Consider the following 24,161-nt stretch of genomic DNA (forward strand, 5'->3'; position numbering starts at 1 on the left):
AAAGACACTTTTGTTTCGGGACAAAACTAAAAGAGTTTTGGCGAAAATTATCAAAAATGAAACAACATCGCAGACAAATGAAACAGACTTTCGATTGTAATACAATTTTTAAATACAAGCACTTTTGTTATTTCATTTAAAACTATTTTTATATTATATAATTGAATTATCTAATTCATAGTAGACAATACATTCAAGTACAGGAACTTACAAACAAATCAAACAAAATATAAAACCATATTTGTAGGTCACTTTCAATGTTTAATTTGATAAATGAATACAATAATATGTTAAAGATATATTGTTAAATACTGTGTTTTTGTACAAATTGGCGTAAATTAAGAATCGGGTAATATATAATAGTATCAATAATAGTTACGGAAGATCAAATTACAAACAAGTTATCATAAAAGAGGAAATTTTTATTTGAAAAAAACTATGGAGTGGGAAGTCATAAAAGCGTTACAAAAAGGGGGTATTAAATTATGTGTATAATTATATAACTACATATTATGCAATAATTTATCCTCATGAATATTTAATGCTATTATGCTATTTTCTTTAGTTTCATACAATTAATTAAGAAAGACACATTTCGACATTTAGTTTTCGATTTTCAGAATACACGCTGAATAAGGTGAACAGTTACGGAGAAAATTTATTACACATTAGTGCAGCAAATGGTTGTATTGATATCACAAAAGAAATTTTTCGAAAACATGATTGCTGTCATATTATTGATAGAAAAAATAAATTTGGTTGGACACCATTAATGCTAGCAATACGCAATAGAAAAATTAAAATGGTTAAATATCTTTTACAAAAAAATGCTAATGTGAATGAATCAACTGATTTAGGTAAACAATTAATGTATTGTGTGAAAATATATAATATTGTTATATCAGTAAATTCCTTATTTCTGTTCGTTTGTAGGCATGTCTGTTTTTGGATTGGCAGCTGCAATAAATAGAGATATGTTTGAAACTATATATGAAGCATGCCCATCAGCACTATTGAATTCTCTAAATGATGATGTTACACCACTTTGCATTGCAGCTATGAAAAATGATAAAAATTTATTTTTTAGATTAATAGAATTAGGATTTAATGTTTCAAAAAGTAGTAAGATATTACATTTTGTTTAAAATTGATACGATAACGATGCATAATATTGCTGGTAGAGTTTTTATTCAGTTTTACCATTAATTTTCAAATAGATGACTATACTTATAGTACGATGAAGCAGTCGATAGTGCCAGAAATAAAAAATTTGGCAAAATATTTTGACACAGAAGATTATTGGAATGATAACTCAGATAACATTCTTATAGAAAATGAACCAGATAACAAGGACTGTTTAAGTCTTTCCAAACTAGTGAACAAAAATAATAGTAATAAGTCTCCTTTAAATGTTCATAAGATACCGTTAGTTACATTTGATACTACAATGTGCAATAATGTCAACTGTAACAACAATGTCATAAAAGATCCAAATAAGCTTTCAAAACCTTGTGCATTAAGTTTAGAGACAAATCATTCAGAAAGCGTTCAGACTAGTTTAATTTCACCCACTTTGACTTGCAATCTGAACGAACTGTTACCTACATCTCCAAATATATATTTTACACAAAATAAACATAATGAGGAAATTAATTTCAATATAAAAGATGAAACAAAAGATAAACAGTTATTTGTAAATGAAGATGAAATAATGCTAACTTGTTCGAGAAGTGGAAAGAATGTAAGCGAACTACCTTTGCAGAGGTATATTAGTTATTGCTCTACATTATGTAGAAAATAAATATGATACTTTAATTTAACTGTATTGTTTGCAAAGATTACAGTCCATTCGGCCACAAGATTTAAATATTCAATACAAAGAAGATCTTGATACTACTCTTGAATATGTGCCTGAATTTAGTCCATTGCGCCAACAAAATATTCCTCCAAATATGAATGATGAAAATGTATTTGGGGAAAATACACCAACACCACCACGTTACAAGACACCTCCAAGAGGAATGATTTTAAATTCAGAAGAAGCAAAAATGTTCGTTTTATTAAAACATTACGGATTAGGTCAATACGTGCCTATATTTCTCGAACAAGAAGTAAATATATTATTAAATTATGTGTTATATATATATATGTATAAAATTTTATTATAAATTAATATTGTACATTTATTTCAGGTTGACATTGATTTGTTTATGACTTTAACTAATGAAGATTTAATTGAAATTGGTATAAAAAATGAAGCTGACAGAAAAGCTATATTAGAAGTGATAAACAGATCATAAAAAATCTGTGATACAAAACGAATTTATTACCTTTTATTAATTATATCTAATTACATATTATCATTTTATTTGTTATATACTAAAGCTGCTTTAATGTATAAATGTAAAAATATAATATGTTATGTTATAGCATATTAGTATTATTTTTTATACTAACTTAGTACCCTTAAGAACACATATGATACATTTCTATTTTTGCTTATAAAGATACATTTACATACGGAATGGCTGTAAAATTGTTGTATTCTTGATGTGCGATAATACTTTATTAATAAGTACACTTTTCTTTCCTTTAGAATTATGTGGAATTGAACGCTCTTTTAGCCAATCGCTCAATTCACTATTCTTCATTTGATCCAACTGATTCATTTTTACCATTGTCTGCACAATATTGTTTTGATCTTATTTAATAATTATATGTAATTTTAACTTAATCATACGGAATTTAGGAACATAAGTGCGTGTATACCAGTGCAGATGAGCTGCTATCTTTATCAGATTTAGCTTTTGATAGTTTCTCCTTCAGTGTTAAATGTTTTTGTCTTTGATCTTTTTCCTGCGGTAGCTATTTTTAAAAAGGGAAGATTATAAGCGAAGCATAAACAATGAAAGATAAAATATATTTTACATAGAAAATGGAGAGTAAGATACCCCTTTTGTCTTAGCATAAGAATTCATGTTTTGAATTTTAAAGTATGTAGAAATTGTTCTTTCCTCTGATACCGTAAAATTTGGGTTTCTTGATGTGTTAACTGTGTTAACTGTGTTCAAATTATTTTCCACATTTTGTATACATGAATTTTGCATAGTATTTAAACATTGAATACCTATGAAATTTATTTTATAACTCAAGTAATTACAATTTTTAGGTATATTTGTACAGGTATATTATTATCTTAGTACCACTTTGATTTTCTTTCACATCCCTGTTGTTTAATTTTTGATGAATTTGATGAATTTTAGTTAATCGTGTTCTTAATGATATAGCAGCATTTACATCTTTTGTCAACCCATCTATATATTTATCAGACAATTCTAATTGTGAGACGATATTCTCCTTTTCCTTAAGGTGTGTACTTAATCCTGTGTCCTTTGGTGATGCATTACTTGACTTTATATTTAAAGATTTCTGTATATATAATGGAGAATAGATTTTATTTACGACTATCGAATAGAAATTATTAAATATTCTGTGTAACTCACTGTATCAAATGGGGTATCCTTGGATATCTGTAGCCGTTTACCACAAACTGCAGGTAATTTCATAAGTATATCAGATAAAAACTGTGTAATTGTAGATTCTTTCTCTCTATTTGGAATAATTTCTAATGGACTACTTGCTACACACATATGAGGATATGTAAAAACCTTGGATTTGGAAATCAAAAATTTAATTTCATAAAATAAAATTCCACCTTTATTTTTTGGTAAATAATATCCATACTAAAACGTTATACAAAGATATATTTGAAAGTAAATTGCAAGATGAATAAACATAGGTATTGTCATTTATACCATATTTTTCCAGTGTCTACGTAATTGGTCATAATCTTTAAAAGCACATTTTGCTGGAAGTTCTTTAGACACAGATAATAGTTTGGCTTTCTTTGTACTACAAAAATGAAAAAATTTTATTTTAAACCAAATATACATGTATATCCCATATATATTCCACTAAATGAAATAAATTATTGTTACCTTGGTAATACATATACAAATGGAAGATTATAACGAGATAAATCGACGTATCCTTTAGGGTCTGCTAAAAAATGTGATATAATAGATGGTGAAAGATAGTCTTCAAGTTTTATATATGGAATTTTAAGTATTTCTGCATGAAGTTGCAAACACATTTTTCTATCTAAAAACTTTTTAATGTTAATATATTTCACACTTTTTAATATTAGTTAGACGAAGAACAAAATTAGATTTTTTATTACCCTCTATAAGTACATCTAATTTTAATGCTCTAGTTCCTTCTATAAAGTTATAAAAATTTTTTCCTTGAACAAAATAATCATCAACTTTATTCCACAAAGGAGCTATCTTAGTTTGCATGGTATACCTAAGACAACTTTTATAAACTTCTGTAGTAACTGGTCTTGATCCTTGATACTGACAGGAATAAAAACCAGTTTATTATTGAAATAATATATTTAGAGTGAATAAAGATTTGTGTCATGAACATACCACTAGTTTAAAATTTCTTAAAATTTGTTCCAATCTACCATTTTGAGAAAATTGTTTATGCGTTATAACAAATATATATCTTTCTGTACCCATTACTGGTGAAGCAATAACGTCAGATATTAAATGAATAAGTAATCTAAAATTTTATTGTTAGTAAAATATAAAGATCATTATTAAGATAATATTATATAATAGAAAATTTTTGATTCGCAGAATTTGCCCTCGACTTACCGGCACTTAATTGTTTGCCAATGAAAATTTGATTTCGCCGATGCATCATGAACTTCAAGAAAATCAATTTCGCAAATTGCACAACATAGGTTACTCATTTCCGGAAATGAAGCGTACAGAACCGATTGTTCTTTTTTCTTATTCACAAGATTACAAGCATCCATTATATATAATTGCTTGCTATTCTTAATTATTTTATGTTCTTGTAGATCCAATTTACACTAACAATTTTTCGAAAACGTATTTTCGAATGAATATTTAAAATTTAAAATTTAACAATTTACATTTAAAATTTCAAAAGTTGTACTAATACTTTAAATATGATTTTTGTGAAGAAGCTTTATTCTCAATTATCTCAAAATTAAACTTGTATGTGAGATATCTAAACTTTTTATATTTAAAACAAATTTAAAATCTTCTTAAGTAAAAAGACGACTCTTTTTCTATTATCAATATATTATCTTATTTAGCGGTTACTGAGGAGTTTATATTATATATATTGGTACGGATCGCTGAACCGCTTTGTTCAATAAAGTGCGCGAAAAATTCGAGATAACTACATATTAAGATGTAAGCATAGCTTCTTTTATAGAGATCTGCTTGAAATTTTCAATTAGAAAACAAAACATTTTTTAATAACCTCGCATGGCTGAATGAAAACCTTTTAATTTATCGTGACTTTTAACGACTAAACTTAAAGTTTTCCAATAGCGTATTTCCTGTAATTTGAATTCACGCCTTGAATTATTCACTCCTTGCTATAGTACTCGCATCGAATTTTTGACCAATATATAGATGTATTTGACATTTCAGGTATGTGAACGTGATTTCAAATTTCGCTTCTAAATTGCATATTGATATCGCTAAATATTAGGCCAGATTCATATGTAACACAACGGTTCAGTAATGTTCAATTATATTGTATATTCATAACTTCAAGCCATTTGAAATAAACGCCGCGTAATTCAAATTTCAACACTATGCATAGCGTAATATTTGAATAGGTAACTGGTAATATATATGCGTGTGTGTATATATATAATACAATTTCATTTCACTAATAATAAGGGGAATAAAACAAAGAACAATTAGTTAGATGCGAAAGGAGTTAACTTTATTCAGATAAAATAAAATACATAATACAAATTAATGTTACTTAAGTAACAAAAAAAGTTAAAATACAAAAAAAAAACAAAAATATACAGAAAAAATGTATTTGACTAGTTTAATATTCTGTTTCTGTTTAGTAATTACTGTAGAAATAGTACTAAAAATAAAATATTTTATCATTTCCTGACATATACACTTAGTTTAACGATACATTATACCAAACATATTAATGTGTGTATGTCATTTTTACAAAATTATAAACATAATTTATTCGAGAGATATGAATAAGCTAATTTACACATGTGCATGCATTACGCCAAAACTATACGGTTAATTACTCTAATCCGTTTTCGGCAAATTATGCACCTTCGAAAGGCAGGCGCACAATACTGGCAAGTTGCTAAATGCCCACACGGTAAAAAAGTAATTATAGCTTCTCGTCTCGTGCAAACTTTACACGAACGAGCATCTTTCAATGCCCGATTTTCTTCTTCCAGGGAAGCTAAAATAGTAAACAGTATATTTAAATATAATACATAATTAAATTTATTATATGTATACGGATTTCATACAAATTAACGAATTTGTAATCAATCTATGTTTTCATTTTTATTACTTACCAAGTTTTTCAAGGAGAATCGTTTCATTACTAACATTATCATTATTGGATCTCTCAGGATTCTCATCTGTAATTTCCACTGGTGCCTGAAATAATTATAATGTACATAAGTATATATTGGAATTATTAATTATACACATTGTTAATTATATATATTGCTCAGGGTTTAAGTTTTTGTACTTACTTCTTCAGAAATTTCATATAACTCCTGGCCTGGTACATTATCACAATGTTCATTGCGGATAAATCTGCACTCTGCAGAACGCTTCACATGAATATGCATGGGAGTAGCATCGTCTGCTTGGGGATTTACCAAGTGACATTCAAAACAGTGAACCGTATCTATTTGATCGGTATGGTGAAATCCTGCAGTTGCAAGACTGGCAGGGTCAATGAAAGATTCAGGCCAACATCCAGAACTCCAAGGTCTTACTGCTTCAAATTCCATAACACGCGGCGTGGATGGAGCCGGGGACATTGGACGATCCGGCGACGTTGGATCAACCAGCGGCAATATATGAGCTATTGGAGTTGAATAAATCTGTTGCAATGAATAAATAGGCGACGTTGATGCCGTCGACTGTACCACTGATGTTGAATCAATCACCCTTGCTGAAGGTCCCGATGGTACGGCAAACTGATCCGCCGATATTGAATCAACCGGCAAAGTTGAATGATCGTCTTGACTAGGGCCGGATTCTGGCCCATGTCCCATTAAGTATTGGTAGTAATTAACATTAAGCATTTTATTGCACCTTAATGCACCTTCGAACCTATTTAAAAGAAAAAGAATTTGAAATATCTACTAATTGGAAATGACTTAAGAAATATTGTACGTGTACAATTGATCAAACAGAAATATATTACAGACAAAACTTACGAATATCAGATGTTGACGTTCCGCTTCAACAGCACCCCAACTCTTCAAATGGAATCTTGACAAATATTTAATATCTTAGTCTTGTATATTTTATATTTTTAAATTTACTAAAACTGCGCAATCGTACGAACGAGCCACACAAACTCTTCGACCGTCAGTCTAATACTGAATCTTGCTGCTGGTACGTACCGGGAAGCTACTACCTGTTTGCTACAAATCTTATCCCTACCCACAGTAGCCGGCAGCAATAGACTCCTCCAATGCACTACAAGGCATCCACTGTGCAGAGTGGGCATGTCGTCGACCAATCAAATTTCACCGATGCTCCGCCCCTTACTGAACTGTACTGCACTGTGTAAAGTAAAGGACGCTCCCTAGGTACAGCGTGAAAGTATATCTCTTATTCACTCACCTCCGAAAATTATGCCGCTTTTGAAGGAATTCTTATTTCATCCACTTTTACTTGGCAATATTAACACGTTGTTTAAAATATCAGTAAAAACTGCTGCGCAGTCTAGAGAGTCAAAGAGAACGACAAAAAATTACAATATATTATTAACAGATATAATAAAAGAGAAAATGACAATAGATGCTTGCTAAGATGTTCTAATCGAGTTTTCGTAATATCTCTAGCTCGACATCGTCTTCCTACAATTCTTACCGGAATTTCCATAACGTTCTGCTTCAGATTTGCAATATTCCTAATGTGTACAATAACTCTGTTAGGTGGCCACCGTCCTAAGTAAACACTCTATGCACAAGACAATACGATCTCTGTTTCAAGGTAGTTATAATTTTTGTAGAAGGATAACTGCTAAACATTACATGTCTAATTTAAGATTGTAAGTGAAGCAAAAACAATGAAAGATAAAATATATTTTACATAGAAAAGGGAGAATAAGATGCCCCTTTTGTCTTAGCATAAGAATTCATGTTTTGAATTTTAAAGTATGTAGAAATTGATCTTTCCTCTGATACCGTAAAATTTGGGTTTCTTGATGTATTAACTGTATTAACTGTGTTCAAATTATTTTCCACATTTTGTATACATGAATTTTGCATAGTATTTAAACATTGAATACCTATGAAATTTATTTTATAACTCAAGTAATTACAATTTTTAGGTATATTTGTACAGGTATATTATTATCTTAGTACCACTTTGATTTTCTTTCACATCCCTGTTGTTTAATTTTTGATGAATTTGATGAATTTTAGTTAATCGTGTTCTTAATGATATAGCAGCATTTACATCTTTTGTCAACCCATCTATATATTTATCAGACAATTCTAATTGTGAGACGATATTCTCCTTTTCCTTAAGGTGTGTACTTAATCCTGTGTCCTTTGGTGATGCATTACTTGACTTTATATTTAAAGATTTCTGTATATATAATGGAGAATAGATTTTATTTACGACTATCGAATAGAAATTATTAAATATTCTGTGTAACTCACTGTATCAAATGGGGTATCCTTGGATATCTGTAGCCGTTTACCACAAACTGCAGGTAATTTCATAAGTATAGCAGATAAAAAATGTGTAATTGTAGATTCTTTCTCTCTATTTGGAATAATTTCTAATGGACTACTTGCTACACACATATGAGGATATGTAAAAACCTTGGATTTGGAAATCAAAAATTTAATTTCATAAAATAAAATTCCACCTTTATTTTTTGGTAAATAATATCCATACTAAAACGTTATACATACATATATATACAAAGATATATTTGAAAGTAAATTGCAAGATGAATAAACATAGGTATTATCATTTATACCATATTTTTCCAATGTCTACCTAATTGGTCATATAATCTTTAAAAGCACATTTTGCTGGAAGTTCTTTAGACACAGATAATATTTCTTACTTACTCACCTCCGAAAATTATGCCGCTTCTGAAGGAATTGTTATTTATTTATAAGGCATCCACTGTGCAGAGTGGGCATGTTGTCGACCAATCAAATTTCACCGATGCTCCGTCCCTTACTGTGTAAAAGAAAGGACGCTCGCTAGGTACAGCGTGAAAATATATCTCTTATTTACTCAGCTCCGAAAATTATGCCGCTTTTGAAGGAATTCTTATTTCATCCACTTTTACTTGGCAATATTAACACGTTGTTTAAAATACCAGTAAAAACTGCTGCGCAGTCTAGAGAGTCAAAGAGAACGACAAAGAATTACAATATATTATTAACAGATATAATAAAAGAGAAAATGACAATAGATGCTTGCTAAGATGTTCTAATCGAGTTTTCGTAATATCTCTAGCTCGACATCGTCTTCCTACAATTCTTACCGGAATTTCCATAACGTTCTGCTTCATATTTGCAATATTCGGAAACTCCTAATCCGTTCATTACTTCGGTTCAAGTGGCCACAGTCCTAATCCGACATTTACTTCCTGGGTATAATAAATGGATATGGGTGTAATATTTGGTAGAAGGACAATTGCTGTTGTAAACAGTATAGTCTAAAGTCTTAGGTAACCGTTACTTAATGGCATCCTACACCTTGTGGCGTATACCCTGCCCCGGTACTAGTCATCGCGGATTATAATGAAATTATTTTTACAAGTAAGTACGCAGTTCTTCAATATGTGAAACTACTCACACAGGGTTTCTGCAGGAAAATTCAACCGTTTGTAACATTTTATAAATTTATTTTGTTATAAAGTTCTCTCGCGATGCGAATAGTAAAACGCTGTAGCATTATGTTATATTACATCATACATATTATATCATATGTCGGAGATGAAAGGACACCGAAACCTCCCCTCTGGAACTTCGGGAAAATCCGTAGAATTGTAATTAAAGCTTACAGTTGTAATTAAACAATTTGTCGTCATTTTGCCCAATGGTACTTGTTCGCGGTTTGGGATAATAAACTTGGGCTCAAGGCGATCATCAGCCGCCGAACGTAGCTGTGGTCAACGGGACGGGTGCTTCGTCAAACAAAGATATAGAGCGAAAGTATGACCCTCATTAAGAGAAATAACCATAGAGGTTCCTGACAGTAAAACATTCTAACGGGTCTTTCGGACAATGAATACCAGAGGTTGAGGCACTTGCACGGCACGAGTACAGCTAGCCTGAGGACCCGGTACAAAACCTGGGTTTTTTCGGTAATTAAGATTTTCCAAATGGGCAGGCAGCCCAAATTGTCCCAAATTGACCAATTGATAGAGACGTCAATTTCCCTTACTTTCGGGACGAGGGCTATACTCGACGAGTCCGATGATCTTGTGTCCTTGGATACATTCATTCTTTTTTGAGATCTGATCGACGAAGGGAGTAGCGCCTTACGATCAGTGAGTAGTACACGTTTGAGTTAGAGCAAGTATATCTATCACCCCGTTAACCGTGGATTCGTTATCGAGCCTAAGACCAACGTTACTAGCATCGCAAGTGCCCAGCCACTGCTGTTGATTGTCGCGTCAGTAGTGTTCATTCTCGTATTAGCAGACCGTACCCTTGTGACACCACAACGATGGCCAATTCCCCTGAAGGTTTATCGAACGCCCCCAACCCTATTCCTGACGCTTCTCCGACATATATGTAATCATTTTCGCAAATGTTCCTTGCAACAATATACCATCGTTTGGCATTAAAAGTGTTAATTGCGTATGCACTAGATGATAGTAAAAACGAAGAATAAAGATATTCGGGCAAAGCGCAATATACTAAGCTTGAAAAGCAGTAATATCTTGAAAAATACCGATTGAAACGTTCTCGTCTGACAACAAATGCCAAAAAAAGTATCGACGAAGTAAAACCATTAAAATTGACGATATGTCTATGTTTTGTTACTAACAATCCTGAAATTGCTAAAGTGAGTCCGTCATTTTCATAATGGAATTTTCTAGCAGCTGTTTATATTCGTGTAGAATGTAGCGGCGTGTCTACGGTATCCGTTTATTCTCATTTCGCTTGTTTTTCTAATTTTTCTTTATTGTTCTCTAGCATCTTGCATTCGATGCGTCTTAGACACCAAATATTCTGAGCTGGAAATCTAAACTGGCTTTTGTTGAGATAAATGTCATGTTGGTTCCTACATCCAGCGTTGGTGCAGGTCCTTGAGATCCTCTTCTTCTTTTCCCCGTCCGTCACGTCCTCTTCATCTAAGTATCCCGTGTGTTGCAAATGGCTGTACAAGGTGGTGAAATACACAGCATATAAAACTAATCTGTATGAATCAATTGAATTTCAAAAGCCAAACCAATGCAATAACAGCTTTAAACAGCATCTGAAAAACTATAACATCCAAGAAAACAACTTGCGAATAAAATAAAATGTGGTATATCGAAAAATTCAAGGTTCTATTATAAATTAATATATAAAGATTACTCTAAACATTTTTCAATGATTTTCTATGCAATAATAGAATAATTCTATATAACAACTTTCTCCGTTTTCGTTTGCAACATTTACATTCTTTTTCATTTCTACAGTTCGAAAATCTCGCTTTTCATTCGATTCGCATTTTTTTCCGAAGGACGATATAAATATTTTCTCCCACGTACTTAATTCACTGTTCTACATTTGATCCAACTGATTCATTTTTACCATTGTCTGCACAATATTGTTTTGATCTTATTTAATAATTATATGTAATTTTAACTTAATCATACGGAATTTCGGAACATAAGTGCGTGTATACCAGTGCATATGAGCTGCTATCTTTATCAGATTTAGCCTTTGATAGTTTCTCCTTCAGTGTTAAATGCTTTTGTCTTTGATCTTTTTCCTGCAGCAGCTACTTTTAAATAAAGAAGATTGAACGCAAAGCATAAACAATGAAAGTATAAATAAAAGAAAAAGTAAGCTATGATTTTTATGAGTTGAAATATATATATATATATATATATGTCGGGTTATCATTAGAATTTAAGGCGCGTAATGATTCTTCGTTTGAATTAGCCATTGTTTTACGAAACAGAGAATATATTTACGCGAATAAACAAGATTTTACAAAATATTATGAATAATGAGTTTAATAAATGATAAGATTAACAAACGATAAGTTTAACTAATAATTAGATTAAAGAATAATAAGTTTAACGAACAATAAGAGGAACGAATAATGAGATTAACGATTGATAGGTTTTACGAATAATGAATTTAATTAACGCTATTAACAATGTTCCGGGGTTCAAACGAATCCACGATCAACGGGATAACTCTTTACTATGCGTAGAATAATTTTAAACACAAAAATACGATTGCCGAGACACTCGGTAAATTGCTCGATGTATCACTTTCCAAGGCGATCGCACGAATGAATATCCGATGAAAATCTTTTTCGCTATACGACTGCATTTGTTTGTTATATGCTCGCTGGAGGCATCGAGAAGGTTCCAATCGTCGTTGCTAGGCAGTTTCTGTCTAGAGATTGATTCCTAATACAACGTGTGTCCCATTATATCGACATCTCTAAAGTACAATTCTATGTGATTTCTAGAGAGAACAATACAACCGATTCACACCTTCGTCAGGCAAAACGTTTATCTCGTGACCGTGACTACGTTCGGCGACCAGTTGTCACCTCGAGCCCACTTTCGCTTTCACAAGTATCAAACAATTACAAATGACAATTGCTTAATTACAGTTATGATAAAATTTAGGCTAAAGCATTAGAAGGCTTCCTCAAAATTGCAAAGGGAAGGCTCCGGTTTTCCTTTCATCTTCGGCATATATATATGTCGGGTTATCATTAGAATTTGTATTACGAAATGTTTCTTCATTTGAATTAGCCATCGTTTTACAAAACAGAGAATATATTTACACGAACAAACAGGGTTTTACAAAATATTATGAATAATGAATTTTTGTAAATGATATGATTAATTAACAAATGATAAATTAATTAGTAATTATATTAAAGAATAATAAGTTTTATCGAACAATAATAGGAACGAATAATATATCTTACGAATTACTAATTTAACGAATAATGAAAATTAACGATTGATAAATTTACAAATATTAAATTTAATTTATGCTTTAAACAAAGATTCGGGGTTCAAACGAATCCACGGTCAACGGGAAAACTTTAAACAATTTTATAACACAAAAATACGTTTGCTGAATCACTCGGTAAATTACTCGATGTATCACTTTCCAAGGCAATCTCACGAATGAATATCTGATTAAAATCTTTTTCGTTATACGACTGCATTTGTTTGTTATGTTCTCGCTGGAAACATCGAGAAGGTTCCAAACGTTGTTGCTAAGCAATATCTGTCAAAAGTTTGTTGTATACTCTTTGGAAACATCGAGAAAGATCCAAACGCCGATACTAGGCAATTTCTGTCTTCATGAAGCAAAACGTTTATCCCGTGACCGTGGCTACGTTCAGCGACCAGTTGTCACCTCGAACCCACTTTCACTTTTCACAAATGTCAAACAATTACAGATGACAATTACTTAATTACAGTTACAATAAAATCTAAACTAAAGCATTAAAAGGCTTCCTCAAAATTGCATAGGGAAGGCTCCGGCTTTTCATTTCATCTCCGACATATATATATATTGTCACGTCCCGCTCTGCGCACGCGCCGCAACGTAGGCTAAAACTACCAATAGCGCGAGTGAGCGTTCCAATTTGAAATTTAAATAAATTTTAACAATTTGTATATAAACCAAATTCGAATCTCGCAACCCCTACGGAATAACCCGTCATATGACAACCCCTCCACGGTAGATCTAAATATAAATAAGCGTAGCGGCATAGAAGAAGCGGTAATAATTGCTTAGTTTTAGAGTAGTTAATTCCTCAGTTTTGGGTGATTAACTCCTTGGTTCTTGGCGATCAGTTGCCATTTCCTGGCAAGTAATTTCTTGTTCATAGCGATTAATTCTTAATTCCTCTAGCTCTTAATTTCTCAATTCCTTGTTTTTTAATTCTTCAGTTCCTTAGTTTTCAGCTCTTAATTCCTTTAGCTCTTAGTTTTGCTCTCAGCTTTTAGGTTCATTAGTCCTTTAGTTCTTTAGCTTTTAGTTCTTTTTTTTATTAGTTTCTAATTCTTGTTAGTCTTGTAAATCGACGTGTTTGTATTTGTCACTTTGTAACTATCGAAAATCTATCGAAATTAAAATCTTGTAATTAATAAGAGCGAAACGTATTGCGAACGATTGTAACTCCGAGCATTCGAAATTTCAACGACTATTCTGTCAATATCCAATTAGAATACGAATAAACATTTTTGTGAAGAATATTTGTCTAATAATATAGCAGGATTAAGCGAACATTTATTTTCACCGACTTTAATCCCCCCCCCCCCCCCCTCCCGTGCTAGTATTCCGGCGCATAGCAGGTTAGCCGAAACGTGGAGTTTAATTTCAAATCGCATTAAATAACAGACAATACTACAATTTAGTCTAAATTCAAAAATTAACGGCAACGCAACCAAAACGAGCCAGACAAAACGTAACAATTTATATATATATATATATATTTTACTAACAATAAGGGAAATAAAACAAAGAACAATTACTTAGATGCGGAAGGAGTTAACTTTATTCAGATAAAATAAAATACATAATACAAATTAATGTTTACCTAAGTAACAAAAAAAGTTAAAATACAAAAAAAGCCAAAAATATACAGAAAAAATGTATTTGACTAGCTTAATATTATGTTTCTGTTTAGTAATTACTGTAGAAATAGTACTAAAAATAAAATATTTTATCATTTCCTGACATATACACTTAGTTTAACGATACATTATACCAAACGTATTAATGTGTGTATGTCATTTTTACAAAATTATAAAGATAATTTATTCGAGAGATATGAATAAGCTAATTTACACATGTGCATGCATTATGTCCAAAATATACGTCTAATGGCTTTAATATTATTTCCGCAAATTATGCATTTTTTGAAAGCAAGTGAACAATACTGGCAAGTTGCTAAATGCCCACAAGGCAAAAAACTAATCGTCGATTCCCGTTCCATGCAAACTTTACACGAACGAGCATTCTTCAATGCCTGATTTTCTTCTTCCAGGGAAGCTAAAATAATAAACAGTATATTTAAATATAATACATAATAAAATTGATTATATGTATACGGATTTCATACAAATTAACGAATTTGTGATCAATCTATGTTTTCATTTTAATTACTTACCAATTTTCTCTCGGAGGGTCATTTCATTACTATCATTTTCACTATTGGATCTCTCCGGATTCCCATCTGCAATTTCTATCGGTGCCTGAAATAATTATAATGTACATAAGTATATATTGGAATTATTAATTATTTGTTGTTAATTATATATATTGTTCAGGGTTTAAGTTTTTGTACTTACTTCTCCAGGAGTTTCATATATCTTATGGCCTATTACGCTATTAACATATTCCCAGCCCCGTACTGCTAATAAATAACAACAGCTGGGAGACAAAATTGCATGCTCTTCCCATGGAACTTCTTCTGGTCTCCAATTTCCTATACCAATCCCACAATGGTAACAGGTAGTGAAATCATATATTTTGGTGTAGTAGAATCCCGCATCGGCTAAATCTTCACTTGTCTGTTTCATATATGTAGGCCATGATTCGAATGAATTTAATCTGGATTCGTAAGTAGCATATTCCACATTTTCTGCTTTTTTAACTTCTTGTAGTCCCAAACGACTAAGTTCATACGCCGTTGGGCACCTTAAATATCGTAAAAATTGATGGTCATTAAAATCAAATGACTCAAGATATTGTAAACCATAACGACAAGTTATATTTCTATTTCTTCGTTTTGTCAGTAGAACTATATCAGGATCTACTCCAACTGGTACATTATCACAATGTTCATTCCGGATAAATCTGCACTCTGGAGAACACATCTCATGAATCTGCATTGGAATATCACCGTCTGACCAGTCATTTACCATCACTTGACATTCAAAGCACCTCACTATATCTATTTCACCCGTATAATAGAATCCAGCAGCTGCAAGACTGACAGGGTCAACGGAAATTTTAGGGCAACTTCGAAAACTCCAACGTCTACTTGCTTCAAAACGATAATCATCGTTATTTTCTTCGATGCCATGTGAAGTGGATGGAACCGGCGACATTGATGACGTCGACTGTATCGGTGATGTTGAATCAATCACACTTGCTGAAGATCCCGATGGTACGGCAAACTCATCCGCCGATATTGAATCAACCGACAAAGTTGAATCATCATCTTGGTCAACAGGAGATTCTGCATCATATCTCATTAAGTATTCGAAGTAATTCATAGTAGACATTTTATTGCACCTTAATGCACCTTCGAACCTATTTAAAAGAAAAAGAATTTGAAATATCTACTAATTGGAAATGACTTAAGAAATATTGTACATGTACAATTGATCAAACAGAAATATATTACAGACAAAACTTACGAATATCAGATGTTGACGTTCCGCTTCAACAGCACCCCAACTCTTCAAATGGAATCTTGACAAATATTTAATATCTTAGTCTTGTATATTTTATATTTTTAGATTTACTAAAACTGCGCAATCGAGCAAACGAGCCACACAAACTCTTCGACCGTCAGTCTAATACTGAATCTTGCTGCTGGTACGTACCGGGAAGCTACTACCTGTTTGCTACAAAATCTTATCCCTACCCACAGTAGCCGGCAGCAATAGACTCCTCGAATGCACTACAAGGCATCCACTGTGCAGAGTGGGCATGTCGTCGACCAATCAAATTTCACCGATGCTCCGCCCCTTACTGAACTGTACTGCACTGTGTAAAATAAAGGACGCTCGCTAGGTACAGCGTGAAAGTATATCTCTTATTCACTCACCTCCGAAAATTATGCCGCTTTTGAAGGAATTCTTATTTCATCCATTTTTACTTGGCAATATGAACACTTTGTTTAAAATATCAGTAAAAACTGCTGCGCAGTCTAGAGAGTCAAAGAGAACGACAAAAAATTACAATATATTATTAACAGATATAATAAAAGAGAAAATGACAATAGAGGCTTGCTAAGATGTTCTAATCGAGTTTTCGTAATATCTCTAGCTCGACATCGTCTTCCTGCAATTCTTACCGCAATTTCCATAACGTTCTGCTTCAGATTTGCAATATTCCTAATGTGTACAATAACTCTGTTAGGTGGCCACCGTCTTAAATAAACACTATGCACAAGACAATACGATCTCTGTTTCAAGGTAGTTATAATTTTTGTAGAAGGATAACTGCTAAACATTACATGTCTAATTTAAGATTGTAAGTGAAGCAAAAACAATGAAAGATAAAATATATTTTATATAGAAAAGGGAGAATAAGATGCCCCTTTTGTCTTAGCATAAGAATTCATGTTTTGAATTTTAAAGTATGTAGAAATTGATCTTTCCTCTGATACCGTAAAATTTGGTTTTCTTGATGTATTAACTGTATTAACTGTGTTCAAATTATTTTCCACATTTTGTATAGATGAATTTTGAATAGTATTTAAACATTGAAAACCTATGAAATTTATTTTATAACTCAAGTAATTACAATTTTTAGGTATATTTGTACAGGTATATTATTATCTTAGTACCACTTTGATTTTCTTTCACATCCCTGTTGTTTAATTTTTGTTGAATTTGATGAATTTTAGTTAATCGTGTTCTTAATGATATAGCAGCATTTACATCTTTTGTCAACCCACCTATATATTTATCAGACAATTCTAATTGTGAGACGATATTCTCCTTTTCCTTAAGGTGTGTACTTAATCCTCTGTCCTTTGGTGATGCATTACTTGACTTTATATTTAAAGATTTCTGTATATATAATGGAGAATAGATTTTATTTACGACTATCGAATAGAAATTATTAAATATTCTGTGTAACTCACTGTATCAAATGGGGTATCCTTGGATATCTGTAGCCGTTTACCACAAACTGCAGGTAATTTCATAAGTATAGCAGATAAAAACTGTGTAATTGTAGATTCTTTCTCTCTATTTGGAATAATTTCTAATGGATTACTTGCTACACACATATGAGCGTGTGCGTGTGCGTGCGTGCGTGTGTGTGCGTGTGTGTGTGTGCGTGCGTGCGTACGTGCGTGCGTGCGTGCGTGTGTGCGTGTGTGTGTGTATATATATAATACAATTTCATTTCACTAACAATAAGGGGAATAAAACAAAGAACAATTAGTTAGATGCGAAAGGAGTTAACTTTATTCAGATAAAATAAAATACATAATACAAATTAATGTTACTTAAGTAATAAAAAAAGTTAAAATACAAAAAAAGCCAAAATTATACAGAAAAAATGTATTTGACTAGTTTAATATTCTGTTTCTGTTTAGTAATTACTGTAGAAATAGTACTAAAAATAAAATATTTTATCATTTCCTGACATATACACTTAGTTTAACGATACATTATACCAAACATATTAATGTGTGTATGTCATTTTTACAAAATTATAAACATAATTTATTCGAGAGATATGAATAAGCTAATTTACACATGTGCATGCATTACGCCAAAACTATACGGTTAATTGCTGTAATCCGTTTTCGGCAAATTATGCACCTTCGAAAGGCAGGCGCACAATACTGGCAAGTTGCTAAATGCCCACACGGTAAAAAAGTAATTACAGCTTCTCGTCTCGTACAAACTTTACACGAACGAGCATCTTTCAATGCCCGATTTTCTTCTTCCAGGGAAGCTAAAATAGTAAACAGTATATTTAAATATAATACACAATTAAATTTATTATATGTATACGGATTTCATACAAATTAACGAATTTGTAATCAATCTATGTTTTCATTTTTATTACTTACCAAGTTCTTCAAGGAGAATCGTTTCATTACTAACATTATCATTATTGGATCTCTCAGGATTCTCATCTGTAATTTCCACTGGTGCCTGAAATAATTATAATGTACATAAGTATATATTGGAATTATTAATTATACACATTGTTAATTATATATATTGCTCAGGGTTTAAGTTTTTGTACTTACTTCTTCAGAAATTTCATATAACTCCTGGCCTGGTACATTATCACAATGTTCATTGCGGATAAATCTGCACTCTGCAGAACGCTTCACATGAATATGCATGGGAGTAGCATCGTCTGCTTGGGGATTTACCAAGTGACATTCAAAACAGTGAACCGTATCATTTTGATCGGTATGGTGAAATCCTGCAGTTGCAAGACTGGCAGGATCAATGAAAGATTCAGGCCAACATCCAGAACTCCAAGGTCTTACTGCTTCAAAACAATATTCCATATCACGCGGCGTGGATGGAGCCGGGGACATTGGACGATCCGGCGACGTTGGATCAACCAGCGGCAATATATGAGCTATTGGAGTTGAATAAATCTGTTGCAATGAATAAATAGGCGACGTTGATGCCGTCGACTGTACCACTGATGTTGAATCAATCACCCTTGCTGAAGGTCCCGATGTTACGGCAACCTGATCCGCCGATATTGAATCAACCGGCAAAGTTGAATGATCGTCTTGACTAGGGCCGGATTCTGGCCCATGTCCCATTAAGTATTGGTAGTAATTAACATTAAGCATTTTATTGCACGTTAATGCACCTTCGAACCTATTTAAAAGAAAAAGAATTTGAAATATCTACTAATTGGAAATGACTTAAGAAATATTGTACGTGTACAATTGATCAAACAGAAATATATTACAAACAAAACTTACGAATATCAGATGTTGACGTTCCGCTTCAACAGCACCCCAACTCTTCAAATGGAATCTTGACAAATATTTAATATCTTAGTCTTGTATATTTTATATTTTTAAATTTACTAAAACTGCGCAATCGTACGAACGAGCCACACAAACTCTTCGACCGTCAGTCTAATACTGAATCTTGCTGCTGGTACGTACCGGGAAGCTACTACCTGTTTGCTACAAATCTTATCCCTACCCACAGTAGCCGGCAGCAATAGACTCCTCCAATGCACTACAAGGCATCCACTGTGCAGAGTGGGCATGTTGTCGACCAATCAAATTTCACCGATGCTCCGCCCCTTACTGAACTGTACTGCACTGTGTAAAGTAAAGGATGCTCCCTAGGTACAGCGTGAAAGTATATCTCTTATTCACTCACCTCCGAAAATTATGCCGCTTTTGAAGGAATTCTTATTTCATCCACTTTTACTTGGCAATATTAACACGTTGTTTAAAATACCAGTAAAAACTGCTGCGCAGTCTAGAGAGTCAAAGAGAACGACAAAAAATTACAATATATTATTAACAGATATAATAAAAGAGAAAATGACAATAGATGCTTGCTAAGATGTTCTAATCGAGTTTTCGTAATATCTCTAGCTCGACATTGTCTTCCTACAATTCTTACCGGAATTTCCATAACGTTCTGCTTCAGATTTGCAATATTCCTAATGTGTACAATAACTCTGTTAGGTGGCCACTGTCCTAAGTAAACACTCTATGCACAAGACAATACGATCTCTGTTTCAAGGTAGTTATAATTTTTGTAGAAGGATAACTGCTAAACATTACATGTCTAATTTAAGATTGTAAGTGAAGCAAAAACAATGAAAGATAAAATATATTTTATATAGAAAAGGGAGAATAAGATGCCCCTTTTGTCTTAGCATAAGAATTCATGTTTTGAATTTTAAAGTATGTAGAAATTGATCTTTCCTCTGATACCTTAAAATTTGGTTTTCTTGATGTATTAACTGTATTAACTGTGTTCAAATTATTTTCCACATTTTCTATAGATGAATTTTGAATAGTATTTAAACATTGAAAACCTATGAAATTTATTTTATAACTCAAGTAATTACAATTTTTAGGTATATTTGTACAGGTATATTATTATCTTAGTACCACTTTGATTTTCTTTCGCATCCCTGTTGTTTAATTTTTGATGAATTTGATGAATTTTAGTTAATTGTGTTCTTAATGATATAGCAGCATTTACATCTTTTGTCAACCCATCTATATATTTATCAGACAATTCTAATTGTGAGACGATATTCTCCTTTTCCTTAAGGTGTGTACTTAATCCTGTGTCCTTTGGTGATGCATTACTTGACTTTATATTTAAAGATTTCTGTATATATAATGGAGAATAGATTTTATTTACGACTATCGAATAGAAATTATTAAATATTCTGTGTAACTCACTGTATCAAATGGGGTATCCTTGGATATCTGTAGCCGTTTACCACAAACTGCAGGTAATTTCATAAGTATATCAGATAAAAACTGTGTAATTGTAGATTCTTTCTCTCTATTTGGAATAATTTCTAATGGACTACTTGCTACACACATATGAGGATATGTAAAAACCTTGGATTTGGAAATCAAAAATTTAATTTCATAAAATAAAATTCCACCTTTATTTTTTGGTAAATAATATCCATACTAAAACGTTATACAAAGATATATTTGAAAGTAAATTGCAAGATGAATAAACATAGGTATTGTCATTTATACCATATTTTTCCAGTGTCTACGTAATTGGTCATAATCTTTAAAAGCACATTTTGCTGGAAGTTCTTTAGACACAGATAATAGTTTGGCTTTCTTTGTACTACAAAAATGAAAAAATTTTATTTTAAACCAAATATACATGTATATCCCATATATATTCCACTAAATGAAATAAATTATTGTTACCTTGGTAATACATATACAAATGGAAGATTATAACGAGATAAATCGACGTATCCTTTAGGGTCTGCTAAAAAATGTGATATAATAGATGGTGAAAGATAGTCTTCAAGTTTTATATATGGAATTTTAAGTATTTCTGCATGAAGTTGCAAACACATTTTTCTATCTAAAAACTTTTTAATGTTAATATATTTCACACTTTTTAATATTAGTTAGACGAAGAACAAAATTAGATTTTTTATTACCCTCTATAAGTACATCTAATTTTAATGCTCTAGTTCCTTCTATAAAGTTATAAAAATTTTTTCCTTGAACAAAATAATCATCAACTTTATTCCACAAAGGAGCTATCTTAGTTTGCATGGTATACCTAAGACAACTTTTATAAACTTCTGTAGTAACTGGTCTTGATCCTTGATACTGACAGGAATAAAAACCAGTTTATTATTGAAATAATATATTTAGAGTGAATAAAGATTTGTGTCATGAACATACCACTAGTTTAAAATTTCTTAAAATTTGTTCCAATCTACCATTTTGAGAAAATTGTTTATGCGTTATAACAAATATATATCTTTCTGTACCCATTACTGGTGAAGCAATAACGTCAGATATTAAATGAATAAGTAATCTAAAATTTTATTGTTAGTAAAATATAAAGATCATTATTAAGATAATATTATATAATAGAAAATTTTTGATTCGCAGAATTTGCCCTCGACTTACCGGCACTTAATTGTTTGCCAATGAAAATTTGATTTCGCCGATGCATCATGAACTTCAAGAAAATCAATTTCGCAAATTGCACAACATAGGTTACTCATTTCCGGAAATGAAGCGTACAGAACCGATTGTTCTTTTTTCTTATTCACAAGATTACAAGCATCCATTATATATAATTGCTTGCTATTCTTAATTATTTTATGTTCTTGTAGATCCAATTTACACTAACAATTTTTCGAAAACGTATTTTCGAATGAATATTTAAAATTTAAAATTTAACAATTTACATTTAAAATTTCAAAAGTTGTACTAATACTTTAAATATGATTTTTGTGAAGAAGCTTTATTCTCAATTATCTCAAAATTAAACTTGTATGTGAGATATCTAAACTTTTTATATTTAAAACAAATTTAAAATCTTCTTAAGTAAAAAGACGACTCTTTTTCTATTATCAATATATTATCTTATTTAGCGGTTACTGAGGAGTTTATATTATATATATTGGTACGGATCGCTGAACCGCTTTGTTCAATAAAGTGCGCGAAAAATTCGAGATAACTACATATTAAGATGTAAGCATAGCTTCTTTTATAGAGATCTGCTTGAAATTTTCAATTAGAAAACAAAACATTTTTTAATAACCTCGCATGGCTGAATGAAAACCTTTTAATTTATCGTGACTTTTAACGACTAAACTTAAAGTTTTCCAATAGCGTATTTCCTGTAATTTGAATTCACGCCTTGAATTATTCACTCCTTGCTATAGTACTCGCATCGAATTTTTGACCAATATATAGATGTATTTGACATTTCAGGTATGTGAACGTGATTTCAAATTTCGCTTCTAAATTGCATATTGATATCGCTAAATATTAGGCCAGATTCATATGTAACACAACGGTTCAGTAATGTTCAATTATATTGTATATTCATAACTTCAAGCCATTTGAAATAAACGCCGCGTAATTCAAATTTCAACACTATGCATAGCGTAATATTTGAATAGGTAACTGGTAATATATATGCGTGTGTGTATATATATAATACAATTTCATTTCACTAATAATAAGGGGAATAAAACAAAGAACAATTAGTTAGATGCGAAAGGAGTTAACTTTATTCAGATAAAATAAAATACATAATACAAATTAATGTTACTTAAGTAACAAAAAAAGTTAAAATACAAAAAAAGCGAAAAATATACAGAAAAAATGTATTTGACTAGTTTAATATTCTGTTTCTGTTTAGTAATTACTGTAGAAATAGTACTAAAAATAAAATATTTTATCATTTCCTGACATATACACTTAGTTTAACGATACATTATACCAAACATATTAATGTGTGTATGTCATTTTTACAAAATTATAAACATAATTTATTCGAGAGATATGAATAAGCTAATTTACACATGTGCATGCATTACGCCAAAACTATACGGTTAATTACTCTAATCCGTTTTCGGCAAATTATGCACCTTC

At 31.5% G+C, this 24,161-nt stretch overlaps 3 protein-coding genes and 1 long non-coding RNA gene across 9 annotated transcripts; 2 read left to right on the forward strand and 2 right to left on the reverse strand.

Annotated features, from left to right (window-relative positions):
- Positions 1-103: 103 nt before the first annotated feature.
- LOC126869871 (uncharacterized) lies at positions 104-2,432 on the forward strand. Its single transcript, XM_050626998.1, has 7 exons — positions 104-243; positions 323-475; positions 621-857; positions 934-1,122; positions 1,218-1,764; positions 1,838-2,111; positions 2,193-2,432. The coding sequence occupies exons 2-7, from the start codon at positions 439-441 to the stop codon at positions 2,298-2,300; spliced, it is 1,392 nt and encodes a 463-aa protein (XP_050482955.1). The 5' UTR covers positions 104-243; positions 323-438; the 3' UTR covers positions 2,301-2,432.
- LOC126869866 (uncharacterized protein C18orf63-like) lies at positions 2,305-23,642 on the reverse strand. Of its 6 annotated transcripts, XM_050626971.1 has the most exons (12): positions 22,683-23,640; positions 22,452-22,587; positions 22,202-22,376; positions 21,960-22,122; positions 21,777-21,873; positions 21,465-21,704; positions 17,991-18,105; positions 8,489-8,599; positions 8,339-8,412; positions 2,952-3,044; positions 2,770-2,865; positions 2,305-2,681 (listed from the first exon to the last, which is right to left on the reverse strand). In XM_050626971.1, exons 1-12 carry the CDS (start codon positions 22,844-22,846, stop codon positions 2,514-2,516), a joined length of 1,632 nt encoding a protein of 543 aa, XP_050482928.1. In that variant the 5' UTR covers positions 22,847-23,640; the 3' UTR covers positions 2,305-2,513. The 6 variants fall into 6 exon arrangements, with proteins under 6 accessions (XP_050482928.1, XP_050482931.1, XP_050482932.1 ...); XM_050626974.1 differs by lacking the exons at positions 8,339-8,412; positions 8,489-8,599 and adding an exon at positions 17,730-17,803 and having other exon boundaries at positions 17,880-18,105; positions 22,683-23,642; XM_050626975.1 differs by lacking the exons at positions 8,489-8,599; positions 17,991-18,105 and adding an exon at positions 21,165-21,390 and having other exon boundaries at positions 22,683-23,642.
- On the reverse strand, positions 3,135-5,687 carry LOC126869874 (uncharacterized protein C18orf63-like). Its single transcript, XM_050627005.1, has 7 exons — positions 4,722-5,687; positions 4,491-4,626; positions 4,241-4,415; positions 3,999-4,161; positions 3,816-3,912; positions 3,504-3,743; positions 3,135-3,429 (listed from the first exon to the last, which is right to left on the reverse strand). Exons 1-7 carry the CDS (start codon positions 4,883-4,885, stop codon positions 3,166-3,168), a joined length of 1,239 nt encoding a protein of 412 aa, XP_050482962.1. The 5' UTR covers positions 4,886-5,687; the 3' UTR covers positions 3,135-3,165.
- On the forward strand, positions 16,925-19,404 carry LOC126869895 (uncharacterized). Its single transcript, XR_007691044.1, has 3 exons — positions 16,925-17,101; positions 19,179-19,222; positions 19,313-19,404. It is a non-coding gene; the product is annotated as an uncharacterized LOC126869895 (long non-coding RNA).
- Positions 23,643-24,161: the final 519 nt, after the last annotated feature.

This window comes from Bombus huntii, chromosome 9 (assembly GCF_024542735.1).
Source record: "Bombus huntii isolate Logan2020A chromosome 9, iyBomHunt1.1, whole genome shotgun sequence".
Classification (NCBI taxonomy): Eukaryota; Metazoa; Arthropoda; class Insecta; order Hymenoptera; family Apidae; genus Bombus; species Bombus huntii.